The 13,972-nt window shown below is 45.7% G+C and overlaps 1 protein-coding gene across 2 annotated transcripts in view; it reads left to right on the forward strand.

Annotated features, from left to right (window-relative positions):
- Window positions 1-10,475: 10,475 nt before the first annotated feature.
- The window catches only part of cachd1 (cache domain containing 1), an 86,938-nt gene continuing 83,441 nt past the window's right edge, over window positions 10,476-13,972 (forward strand). For both annotated transcript variants that reach the window (XM_041840078.2, XM_041840079.2), the window contains exon 1: window positions 10,476-11,021. In XM_041840078.2, the coding sequence (XP_041696012.1) occupies window positions 10,770-11,021 (252 nt within the window). In that variant the 5' untranslated portion in view covers window positions 10,476-10,769. The remainder of the gene's footprint in view (window positions 11,022-13,972) is intronic.

A 13,972-nucleotide genomic window follows, 5' to 3' on the forward strand; every position in this document is an offset into this window, starting at 1 on the left:
ACTACAGGAAAGAAAAGAGGACTGAGCACGCCCCCATTCTCATCGACAGGGCTGTAGTGGAACAGGTTGAGACCTTCAAGTTCCTTGGTGTCCACATCACCAACAAACTATCATGGTCCAAACACACCAAGACAGTCGTGAAGAGGGCACGACAAAGCCTATTCCCCCTCAGGAGACTGAAAAGATTTGGCATGGGTCCTCAGATCCTCAAAAGGTTCTACAGCTGCACCATCGAGAGCATCCTGACTGGTTGCATCACCGCCTGGTATGGCAACTGCTCGGTCTCCGACCGCAAGGCACTACAGGGGGTAGTGTGTACGGCCCAGTACATCACTGGAGCCAAGCTTCCTGCCATTCAGGACCTCTATACCAGGCGGTGTCAGAGGAAGACCCTAAAAATTGTCAAAGACTCCAGCCACCCTAGTCATAGACTGTTCTCTCTGCTACCGCACGGCAAGCGGTACCGGAGCGCCAAGTCTAGGTCCAAAAGGCTTCTCAACAGCTTCTACCACCAGGCCATAAGTCTCCTGAACAGCTAATCATGGCTACCCGGACTATTTGCACTGCCCCCCCCCCCCATCCCCCTCTTTTACGCTGCTTCTACTCTGTTAATTATGTATGCATAGTTACTTGAACTCTACCCACATGTACATATTACCTCAATTACCTCGACTAGCCGGTGCCCCCACACATTGACTCTGTACCGGTACCCCCCTGTATATAGCCTCCCTACTGTTATTTTATTTTACTGCTTCTCTTTAGTTATTTGCTTTTATTTTTTTACTTAACACTTTTATTATTTTACTTTTTCTTTAAAAAACTGCATTGTTGGTTAAGGGCTTGTAAGTAAGCATTTCACTGTAATGTCTACACCTGTTGTATTCGGCGCATGTGGCAAATATAATTTGATTTGATTTGATTTGATTTTACTGTACTGCCTTTGTTCAAATGGACAGATATTTTGCCATTGTTTGATTCACTGTGAAATGGAAATTGAAATGCCAGTTTACAACGCAATACAGTATGTGGTAATAAGCACTGTGCATATATTTGTCCCTTCTTCTGCAAACATCCTTCTGTTTGGAAGTGTCTAAAAGCATCTCACGACTATGATAAAATCTGACCGGTTCTCAGGCCAAGGATACAAACAGATGTCCCATTCATGCTGCTTATCTGTGCTCTGACTTCTCTCCATCCGCCCATCTGCTGACTCCCCTGGCCCTCCCACAGCAGGCTCTGAGGACTGGGGCTGGATCTGGGACTTCTCTCCATCCGCCCATCTGCTGACTCCCCTGGCCCTCCCACAGCAGGCTCTGAGGACTGGGGCTGGATCTGGGACTTCTCTCCATCCGCCCATCTGCTGACTCCCCTGGCCCTCCCACAGCAGGCTCTGAGGACTGGGGCTGGATCTGGGACTTCTCTCCATCCGCCCATCTGCTGACTCCCCTGGCCCTCCCACAGCAGGCTCTGAGGACTGGGGCTGGATCTGGGACTTCTCTCCATCCGCCCATCTGCTGACTCCCCTGGCCCTCCCACAGCAGGCTCTGAGGACTGGGGCTGGATCTGGGACTTCTCTCCATCCGCCCATCTGCTGACTCCCCTGGCCCTCCCACAGCAGGCTCTGAGGACTGGGGCTGGATCTGGGACTTCTCTCCATCCGCCCATCTGCTGACTCCCTGGCCCTCCCACAGCAGGCTCTGAGGACTGGGGCTGGATCTGGGACTTCTCTCCATCCGCCCATCTGCTGACTCCCCTGGCCCTCCCACAGCAGGCTCTGAGGACTGGGGCTGGATCTGGGACTTCTCTCCATCCGCCCATCTGCTGACTCCCCTGGCCCTCCCACAGCAGGCTCTGAGGACTGGGGCTGGATCTGGGACTTCTCTCCATCCGCCCATCTGCTGACTCCCCTGGCCCTCCCACAGCAGGCTCTGAGGACTGGGGGCTGGATCTGGGACTTCTCTCCATCCGCCCATCTGCTGACTCCCTGGCCCTCCCACAGCAGGCTCTGAGGACTGGGGCTGGATCTGGGACTTCTCTCCATCCGCCCATCTGCTGACTCCCCTGGCCCTCCCACAGCAGGCTCTGAGGACTGGGGCTGGATCTGGGACTTCTCTCCATCCGCCCATCTGCTGACTCCCCTGGCCCTCCCACAGCAGGCTCTGAGGACTGGGGCTGGATCTGGGACTTCTCTCCATCCGCCCATCTGCTGACTCCCCTGGCCCTCCCACAGCAGGCTCTGAGGACTGGGGCTGGATCTGGGACTTCTCTCCATCCGCCCATCTGCTGACTCCCCTGGCCCTCCCACAGCAGGCTCTGAGGACTGGGGCTGGATCTGGGACTTCTCTCCATCCGCCCATCTGCTGACTCCCCTGGCCCTCCCACAGCAGGCTCTGAGGACTGGGGCTGGATCTGGGACTTCTCTCCATCCGCCCATCTGCTGACTCCCCTGGCCCTCCCACAGCAGGCTCTGAGGACTGGGGCTGGATCTGGGACTTCTCTCCCTCTCTCCCTCTCTGGGTCTGGCAAACACTAATGAGACTGCTGGGAAAGGGGAGAAAGGGAGAGACAAGTCCCAGACTATATCCAGATCCTAAAAGGATTCCTACCCTCCCTACCTTACCTCCATAAAGTGACCACAGATGGTAGCTATATACAGTATGAGTAACATGTTAGAAACCTATAGAAAGAGCATCTGCCAGTCCTGGGGGCCACTTGTTATCTGACAGAGGAAAGAGCAAGGGAGGAGATGAAAGATTTTAACAATTCTGATAGTCACCAACTCCACAGCAATAGAGACATGGCTTTTCCAAAGGTCGCAGTAGAAACACTGATGACTGACTGGGAGGAGGCCAAGACTGCAGCTTGATCAGAACTACACTCAAGTGTACTATTCTCCAATCAGGACTTGTAAAAGAGCTATGCCCTTCCAACAATCACATAAAGTGTATGTTACTATGAGCAGGCATTTACTATCATTAGACACACAGATTCTTCCAAACACAGACATCTTTTTATAAGGTCTCAGTTACATAAATAAAATATAAAATACAACAAGTCCTGATGTTATCTGTTATCATATAAAACATGGGAAACATGATCTATAAGAGCATTGGTTCCCAAACAGGGGTACTAGTACCCCTGGGGGTACTTGGCCTATCCACAGGGGGTCCTTGAGAAGACTCATAAGACCATAGCCTTACTGGTCAAATGCACGACGGTACTTCAGGGGTACTCCGGGCAGAACAAAATTCAGTTGGTGGTACAATACCCGAAAAAGGTTGGGAACCACTGTATAAGAGCATAAAATACATTACATTGTCAGTGGTTTGGCAAAGTACAGAGATCTTTTGGATAAGTCCTGAACCCAGTGTGTCTGTTCTGGCCGGGCCAGACGGAATACCAGGGCGCGTTCTCAAAGCATGCTCAGACCAGCTGGCAGGTGTCTTCACAGACATTTTCAATCACTCCTTGTCCCAGGCTGTAATCCCAACATGTTTCAAGCTGACCAGTATTGTCCCTGTTCCCGAGAGCTCCACGGTAACCTGCCTAAATGACTATCGCCCTGTAGCACTCACATCTGTAATTATGAAGTGCATTAAAAGGCTGGCCATGACACACATCAACACCACCATCCCAGACACCCTAGACCCACTCCAATTTGCATACCGCCCCAACAGATCCACAGATGACGCAATCTCAATTGCACTTCACACTTCCCTCTCCCACCTGGACAAGAGGGGAAATAACTTCAGCGTTCAACACCATAGTCCCATTCAAGCTCATCACAAAGCTAGGTACCCTGGGACTGAACCCCTCCCTCCTTATATATTCTTAATTCCGTTGCTTTACTTAGATGTGTGTGTATTGGGTATATGTTGTGAAATTGTTAGATATTACTTGTTAGATATACTGCACTGTCAGAGCTAAAACACAAGCATTTCGCTACACCCGCATTAACATCTGCTAAACACGTGTATGTGACCAATAACATTTGATTTGATTTGATTCTAAACTGGATCCTGGACTTCCTGGCGGGTCGGCCCCAGGTGGTGAGGGTAGGCAACAACACCTCCGCCACGCTGACCCTAAACACGGGGGCCCCTCCTGTACTCCCTGTTCACCACGACTGCGTGGCCGCGCATGACTCCAACACCATCATCAAGTTTGCTGACGACATGACGGTGGTAGGCCTGATCACCGACGGCGATGAGTCGGCCTACAGGGAGGAGGACAGACACTTAGCAGTGTGGAGCCAGGACAACAACCTCTCCCTCAACGTCAGTAAGACCAAGGAGCTGATCGTAGACGACAGGAGAAAGAGGGGAGAGCACACGCCCATCCACATCAACAGGGTTGTTGTCGAGAGCTTTAAGTTCCTTGGCGTCCACATCACTAAGGACTTAACATTGTCGAAACACACCCGCACAGTCATGAAGAGGGCACGGCAGCGCCTTTTCCCCCTCAGGAGGCTGAAAAGATTTGGCACGGGCCCTCAGATCCTCAAAAAGTTCTACAGCTGCACAATAGAGAGCATCTTGACTGGATGCATCACCGATTGGTATGTCAATTGCACCGCCCTTGACTGCAAAGCGCTACAAAGGATGGTGCGGACAGCCCAGTACATCACTGGGGCAGAGCACCCTGCCATCTAGGACCTCTGTATCCGAGGAAGGCCCGAAAAACTGCCAAAGACTCCAGCCACCTAAGCCAAAGACTGTTCACTCTGCTACCATCTGGCAAACGGTACCAGAGCATCAGCTCTCGGACCAACAGGCTTCGGGACAGCTTCTACCCACAAGCCATAAGACCGCTAAATAGCCAGACTGCTAAATAGTCAATTAATGGTACCCAAACTATCTGCACTGACTCTATCTTGCACAGACCCTACGCACACTCACTAGACTTTATATACACACCATATACACACTCACTCACACACATTATACTGTCACTCCCACACAAATCCTTCACACATTCAAACACTACATACACACAAACACACACACATAACACACACACGCATACCGACACAACACAAACAAACATACACACACTTTTACACATAATTTGCTGCTGCTATTCTGTTCTTTATTTTACTCTAATTATTATCTATCTGGATGCCTAGTCACTTTACCCTGCCTTCATGTACATATCTACCTCAAATACCTCATACCTCTGCACATTGATCTGGTACTGGTACTCCCTGTATATACAGTTGAAGTCGGAAGTTTATATACACCTTAGCCAAATACATTTCAACTCAGTTTTTCACAATTATTGACATTTAATCCTGGTAAAAATTCCCTGTTTTAGGTCAGTTAGGATCACCACTTGATTTTAACAATGTGAAATGTCATAATAATAGTAGAGAGAATGATTTATTTCAGATTGTATTTATTTCATCACATTCCCAGTGGGTCAGAAGTTTACATACACTCAATTAGTATTTAGGGCGGCAGGTAGCTTAGTGGGTAAGAGCGTTGTGCCAGTAACCGAAAGGTCGCTGGTTCTAATCCCCGAGCCGACTAGGTGAAAAATCTGTTGATGTGCCCTTGAGCAAGGCACTTAACCCTAATTGCTCCTGTAAGTCGCTCTGGATAAGAGCGTCTGCTAAATGACTAAAATGTAAAAATGTAAAATGTATTTGGTAGCACCGAGTGGCGCAGTGGTCTAAGCTGCCACTAGAGACCCTGGTTTGAATCCAGACTCTGTCGTAGCCGGCCGCGACCGGGAGACCCATGGGCGGCGCACAATTGGCCCAGCGTCGTCCAGGGTAGGGGAGGGAATGGCCGGCAGGGATGTAGCTCAGTTGGTAGAGCATGGTGTTTGCAATGCCAGGGTTGTGGGTTCGATTCCCACGGGGGGCCAATATGAAAAAAAAATATGTATGCACTCACTAACTGTAAGTCGCTCTGGATAAGAGCGTCTGCTAAATGACGTAAATGTAATTGCCTTTAAATTGTTTAACTTGGGTCAAAGGTTTCGGGTAGCCTCCCACAATATGTTGGGTGAATTTTGGCCCATTCCTCCTGACAGAGCTGGTGTAACTGAGTCAGGTTTGTAGGCGTCCTTGCTCGCACACGCTTTTTCAGTTCTGCCCACAAATGTTCTATAGGATTGAGGTCAGGACTTTGTGATGGCCACTCCAATACCTTGACTTTGTTGTCCTTAAGCCATTTTGCCACAACTTTGAAGTATGCTTGGGGTCATTGTCCTTTTGGAAGACCCATTTGCGACCAAGCTTTAACTTCCTGACTGATGGCTTGAGATGTTGCTTCAATATATCCACATAATTTTCCTTCCTCATGATGCCATCTATTTTGGGAAGTGCACCAGTCCCTCCTGCAGCAAAGCACCCCCACAGTATGATGCTGCCACCCCCGTGCTTCACGGTTGGGATGGTGTTCTTCGGCTTGCAAGCGTTCCCCTTTTTCCTCCAAACATAACGATGGTCATTATGGCCAAACAGTTATATTTTTGTTTCATCAGACCAGAGGACATTTCTCCAAAAAGTACGATCTTTGTCCCCATGTGTTGCAAACCGTAGTCTGGCTTTTTTATGGCGGTTTTGGAGCAATGGCTTCTTCCTTGCTGAGTGGGCTTTCAGGTTATGTCGATATAGGACTCGTTTTACTGTGGATATAGATACTTTTGTGCCTGTTTCCTCCAGCATCTTCACAATGTCCTTTGCTGTTGTTCTGGGATTTATTTGCACTTTTCGCACCAAAGTACGTTCATCTCTAGGAGACAGAACGCGTCTCCTTCCTGAGCGGTATGACGGCTGCGTGGTCCCATGGTGTTTATACTTGCGTACTATTGTTTGTACAGATGAACATGGTACCTTCAGGCATTTGGAAATTGCTCCCAAGGATGAACCAGACTTGTGGAGGTCTACAATGTTTTTTCTGAGGTCTTGGCTGATTTCTTTTGATTTTCCCATGATGTCAAGCAAAGAGGCACTGAGTTTGAAGGTAGGCCTTGAAATACATCCACAGGTACACCTCCAATTGACTCAAATGATGTCATTTAGTCTATCAGAAGCTTCTAAAGCCATTACATATTTTTCTGGAATTTTCCAAGCTGTTTAAAGGCCCAGTCAACTTAGTGTATGTAAACGTCTGACCCACTGGAATTGTGATACAGTGAATTATAAGTGAAATAATCTGTCTGTAAACAATTGTTGGAAAAATTACTTGTGTCATGTACAAAGTAGATGTCCTAACCGACTTGCCAAAACTATAGTTTGTTAACAAGAAATGTGTGGAGTGATTGAAAAAATGAGTTTTAATGACTCCAACCTAACTGTATGTAAACTTCCGACTTCAACTGTAGCTCCATTCTTGTGTATTTTATTTAATTCCTCTAGTGTTAGTTACTATTAAATGTTTTATAAAATATTTTTTAGCATTGTTGGGAAAGTTTCATAAGCAAGCATTTCACTGTAAAGTCTACACCAGTTGTATTTGGCGCATGTGATAAATACAATTTATTTGATTTGATATATGGACTTCACTGAAGACAGTCTTTCTAAGGGAGACTCCGGTCCTGGTTTGACTGGTTAATTTCAATTTCACAAGTGAGAAAATCCAATGAATTATATAATGGTCACATACACAGTTTGAAAGATTTTATCACAGGTGCAGCGAAAACATGTGTTTCTAGCTCTAAAAGTGCAGTAAGAAACCACACATCTCTGATGTCAAAAACCGGTATTCCTTTTTTATTTTATTTCCAAAACATTTGAGCATGCCGTCTCTGACCAACTCTCTCGCTATCTCTCTCAGAACAATCTTCTTCACCCTAACCAGTCAAGCTTCAAGAAGGGTCACTCAACTGAGGCTGCTCTTCTCTGTGTCACAGAGGCTCTCCGCACTGCCAAAGTTGACTCTCTCTCTTCTGTTCTCATCCTCCTAGATGTATCCGCTGCCTTCAACACCGTGAACCATCAGATCCTCCTCTCCACCCCCTCAGGGCTGGGCATCTCAGGCTTTACACATACTTGGATTGCATCCTACCTGCCACGCCGCTCCTACCAGGTGACGTGGAGAGGATCTGTGTTTGCACCATGTACTCTCACTACTGATGTCCCCCAGGGCTCGGTTCTAGGCCCTCTCCTCTTCTCTCTATACACCAAGTCACTCAGCTCCGTCATATCCTCACATGGTCTCTCCTATCATTGCTATGCAGATGACACTCAACTACTTTTCTCCTTCCCCCCTTCTGACATCCAGGTGGCGACATGGATCTCAGCTTGGATGTCGGCCCACCACCTCAAGCTCAACCTCGACAAGACGGAGCTGCTCTTCCTCCCTGGGAAGGCCTGTCTGCCTCAAGACCTATCCATCACGGTTGACAACTCCACGGTGTTCCCTTCCCAGACTGCAAAGAACCTTGGCGTGACCCTGGACATCACCCTACCGTTCTCTGCAAACATCAAAGCAGTGACTCATTCCTGCATGTTCATGCTCTACAACATCTGTGGAGTACGACCCTACCTCACACAGGAAGTGGCGCAGGTCCTAATCCAGGCACCTGTCATCTCCCATCTGGACTACTGAAACTCGCTGTTGGCTGGGCTCCCCGCTTGTGCCATTAAACCCCTGTGATTTATCCAGAACGCTGCAGTATGCCTGGTGTTCAACCTTCCCAAGTTCTCCCATGTAACCCTGCTCCTCTGCACACTCCACTGGCTTCCAGTCGAAGCTCGCATCCACTACAAGACCATGATACTTGCCTACGGAGCAGCAAGAGGAAGTGCCCCTCCCTACATTCAGGCTCTGCTCAAACCCTACACCCCAACCCGAGTACTCTGTTCTGCCACCTCTGGTCTCTTGGCCCTCCCACCCCTCTTCTCTGTCCTGGTACCCCCCTAAAGCTAGGACAGCAGAGTCCCTACCCATCTTCCGAAAACATCTGAAACCCTACCTCTTCAAAGAGTATCTTTAATATTGCCACAACCCCCCCAAAAAAAAAAAAAAAACTAAATTCCCCTTTACTAGCTCTGACTTTGCTGATAGCTACTTTACTGACGAAAAATGTACTTACTACGACTGTGATATGTGGTTGTCCCACCTAGCTATCTTATGCACTAACTGTAAGTCGCTCTGGATAAGAGCATCTGCTAAATGACTAAAATGTAAATGTAAAATACAATAAAAATAAATAAAAGCAATACACACATAATCCGGAAAAATATAAAGAAATTAAGAAATATCCTAAACGAGCAATGTCAGAGACTGGAATATAAATATATATACATATAATGGTGTGTATAGACAGTATGGACAGTATATGAATAGAAAAGGTGTGTACAGCAGTAGTTATAGAGGATGAGCCATGACTAGAATACAGTATATACATATAAAATGGGGAAAACAGTATGTAAACATTAAAGTGACCTGTGTTCAATGACGATGTACATAGGGCAGCAGTCTCTAAGGTGCAAGGTAGAGTATCTGGTGGTAGTTGGCTAGAACAGTGACTAAGGCTAGTGGTGACTGTTTAACAGTCTGATGGCCTGGAGATAGAAGCTGTTTCTCAGTCTCTCTGTCCCAGCTTTGATGCACCTGTACTGTCTCCGCCTTCTAGATGGTAGTGGGGTGAACAGGCCATGGCTCGGGTGGCTGAGGTCCTTGAAGATCTTCTTGGCCTTCCTGTGACACCTGGTGCTGTAGATGTCCTGGAGGGCAGGTAGTGTGCCCCCGGTGATGTGTTGGGCTGACCGCACCACCCTTACAACAAAAAGATTGCAGTCAGAGGGCAGTACAACTGCAGTACACTGAAGTATAACTGCAATTAGAGTGCAGTATAACACTGTTTGTTTGACTGCAGTAATTTTGCAGTGTAACTGTACACTGCAGTTATTCTGCAATTACTGTGTCCAAAATACCACAGTCGACTGCAGTTTCAAAACTGCACCCTCTGGAGAGCCATGCAATTGCGGATGGTGCAGTTGTAGCATAAGTCAAGGATAACCACTTGGCCTATGTGTAAAAGCAAAATGTGATTGTTCATTATCACCATTGTTGAAAGAAAGTGCTTTACATGATGTGATTTCTATTTGCTTGATGAAAAATGTAATACAAACTGCAATATTTGTCTATACTGTGGTTTCAGTGAGAGCTTTGTTGACTTTATAAAATACTACATATGTTGCTTTTGCTGATGTAGCCTATAGTAGCTATTTGCAGAGCCTCTGTTGACCATATTGTTTTACAGTAGCCTAGTTGTTATCAGTGGAGGCTGCTGAGGGGAGGATGGCTCATAATAATGGCTGGAATGGAGTCAATGGAATGGCATCAACCACATGGAAACCACTTGTTTGATGTGTTTGATCCCATTCCATTGACTCCATTACAGCCATTATTATGAGCCGTGCTACCCTCAGCAACCTCCACTGGTTGTTATGTAAGATTGTTCCGCAAATCAAATCCCAATCCATTCCCACCTGAAACGCCATGCCGTTGTTTTTCTCCCGCTCCTCCTACTTTCACCCCCATTGTGATTCTCCGGCTCACACTTTGCTGGAGTTGATGCGGAGTGAGCATGACCCAACGAAAAAACAACAGCTATTGGTGCTTTTACGGATTTTATTTTTCTGCCTTCATGGATTCCCGAAAGATGCATTGATGTCGCGATTTTAAATCGAGGGAGTTTGTCTTGAAAGTAGGTCCAGGTTTAACGACGACGTTGCAAAGTAGTTCCCTTGAAGTTTTTCCCCAGGGCTGCAAAGCGAATTCCCAGTTTACTATTCAACTACCCCAGCCATCATGGCGAGGCGGGTAGGGGGAGAAGGATCCGTGAATTTAACACAAATTCCCTACACGAATTGGAGTAAGCACTCGAGACTCCACTGGTATAACTTCATGGCTGTTTCTTGGAGCTTTATGGCAGTCTTGTCGCTTCTATGTTGTGGGTTTTGTGGTGCCGAAACTGAGTTTTCGATCTTGGAGGAGGCACAAGTTTTAGCCGTACAAATGAAAAAACTGTCCTCGCAGGAGCTTGGAGTCTTCAACATGCAGGTAACAAAACTGTTCAAATGTTCTGTTTCGATTTAACATTCAACACAATTATTTTTGATATATGATCTACTTACGCATTGACTTGTATCATGAATTGGTTCAGTTGCAATCTACAATCACTAGGCTACAGTTGTCTAATTATGCCACATAATATTTAGTTGCCACATTGTTGGAGTCCTGTACTAGCGTAACTTTGTGGTCAGAAATGTAACAAATGTTCTATTGAACTAGTTACATCAATTATAACAATCACCTTCTTTTTAGCTCCTTGCACTATATATTTGCCTTTGATTGGCTCAGTAGCAGCCATTCTTGAAAGGCGCTCTCTTTGAAGTCGTATGCGGATGACAAAATGTTGCAGTGTGACAAGGGGAACACTATTTTCAAGGCACTTCGATACAGAAGTGACTTTTTCCTAGCAGGTTCGGAGAATTTAACAGCACCTTGAGATAGTTGGTGTGTTGTCACACTTTATCAGGAACTGCATCACCTAGAGGATGTTAGAGGATAAATTATTCTGATAACACTGTTTACCTGCAGCCTTTCAGCGTTGATTAGACGCTATATCTTCTCAGAACCTTTTATATAGGCCTTATGGTGTAACATTTATAACGTTTAGAGTGTCAGATTTCTGTTACATTTATGAATTACCCCAATTAGTGTGTGAATGGGGGAGGGAGAAAGGGGGTTTCTTTGAACTAAACACACTTCATTCATATCCCCTCTTCTCACCACACCACCGCTCCTATTCTAGGTGAAATTATTTGTTATTGAGAATATTGAAATAAGATATGCAGTTATTTTGACGAAAACAGAAATCTGTCATGATTTTACAATTTGGCTTAGTGTGATCGGTTGTTTTTAATAGCTGAACATTTTAAATGATTGATGACAGAATTTGTGCCTTCCTTTTGTAGTGACATTTTGTTGTCATTTTGGGTTATTTTATGAATATGAAGTGCATTGTAGAAAACCACTCAACACAATTATCATATTTTAATTGTCCTGATTCCTTTTCGGAAAACTGTTTGTCGTGCTAATTTAAAAGGGAGTCTGGCCAGGCCAACAAATGGCGAACAGTGCAGTGGTAGTGGTGTGATGGTGGAGGGGGTTGCTTCACACTTCAGAGGCAGGGCTCACAGTGTTGGTCAGTAGGGGGGCCCGGTCCAAATGGTGTTTCATCTTCCCACTACCCTTCATCCTACCACTGTGACCTGGCTTTCAGGCCTGCTCTGATCCCTGGAGCCTTCTTTCTCTTAAATTTTTCTGTGAAGGACATTGGGAACTTTTTTTCCCTGTGAATCCCACTGTATTGCATTCCATGTCTGAAATTTACATTTTAGTCATTTAGCAGACGCTCTTATCCAGAGCGACTTACAGTTAGTGAGTGCATACATTATTTATTTATTTTTATACTGGCCCCCCATGGTAATCGAACCCACAACCCTGGCGTTGCAAGCGCCATGCTCTACCAACTGAGCTACACAGGGCCCTATATAAGCTGTATAAATAAAGCTTGATTTGATCTTCTCCCTCTGCTCTTTCTTGATGTTGCTTTTTCTCTTCCTTTCAGTTTCTCTCTCTCGCTCTCTCAATCTCTCTCGCGTTCTCAATCTCTCTCGCTCTCTCAATCAATCTCTTTCAATCGATCTCTCTCTCTCTCAATCTCTCTCTCGGTGTTGACCTCATAATACTATTAGCCATCTTATTTTGGCCGTTGGTCTTCAAATATTCATGCCTTGGCTGTGGTGTACTCTAACGAGTGTAATTGAATGAATACCCATATTCTCAGTCTTCTGGTTTGAGTCTGAGGTTTCAGTTTGTTTCTGATTCATCCTACAAAAACATTCACGGCAAAATATGTATTTTCAGCCTTTCCCTTTAAAACTGCAACATTCTAGGTTGATTGTCATGTTATTTTACAAGCTGTGAAAATGTAACTGGACTTTTAGCTAATTTCAGATTTAATTCAGGCATTGCATTGATATATATATATAAAAAAAAATATATATATATATATATATATATATATGTTTGGTCAGACCTCTTTGACCACAAAGTTAGGTGTACTGTATCCAGATTAAACAGTCATCTGCCCATGTAGAGATGTGGCTATGGCAGCTGATCTCCCTGCCCTAACACCAGTGTGTGCTAGTCAGTCAGACATTGCCCTGGTCTGGGCCTGTTGCTCCATGGAGGTAGCCTAACGGTTAAGAGCATTGGCCAGTAACCGAAAGGTTGCTGGTTCGAATCCCCGAGCCGACTAGGTGAAAAATCTGTCGTTGTGCCCTTGAGCAAGGTACTTAACCCTAATTGCTCCTGTAAGTCGCTCTGGATAAGAGCGTCTGCTAAATGACAAAACAATTAAATAATATGAAGGAAGAAAACGAAAAAAGAACTCTACTACTAATATTCTTAAATTCCATTCCTTACTTAGATTTGTGTGTATTGGGTATAGGTTGTGAAATTGTTAGATATTACTGCACTGTCGGAGCTAGAAGCACAAGCATTTCACTACACCCGCAATAACATCTGCTAAACACGTGTATGTGACAAATAGAATTAGATTCAATGCTAGGCTGGGAATGTGCCCATACTGGGATTATACTGAAGTGATCTGACCCATCCTGAGTCCACAGTGAATTGTACAGGAGGAAGTATACAAAATGCATTTAAAGAGATGGATACATTTGTCATAATTCCTGTTTGCATGATATCGTTTCTTACCGTGATTACATTTTCAACCATTTTTGTTGGTCTTTCAATAATCAACCAAACCTCACATTGTCCTCACTCCAAATCTGGTCTTGTTTGTAATCTGATGTGTGCCACTGCCCTGTCATGGTCTCTTGAGTCAATGGGTCAAATTGATACAATCTGTCAGTGACTTATTCAATTATCAAGGGAGCCTGGTTGCACAGACAAACCCTATGTTCTCAATCGCGTTTGTA

This window comes from Coregonus clupeaformis, chromosome 20, assembly GCF_020615455.1.
Source record: "Coregonus clupeaformis isolate EN_2021a chromosome 20, ASM2061545v1, whole genome shotgun sequence".
Lineage (NCBI taxonomy): Eukaryota > Metazoa > Chordata > Actinopteri > Salmoniformes > Salmonidae > Coregonus > Coregonus clupeaformis.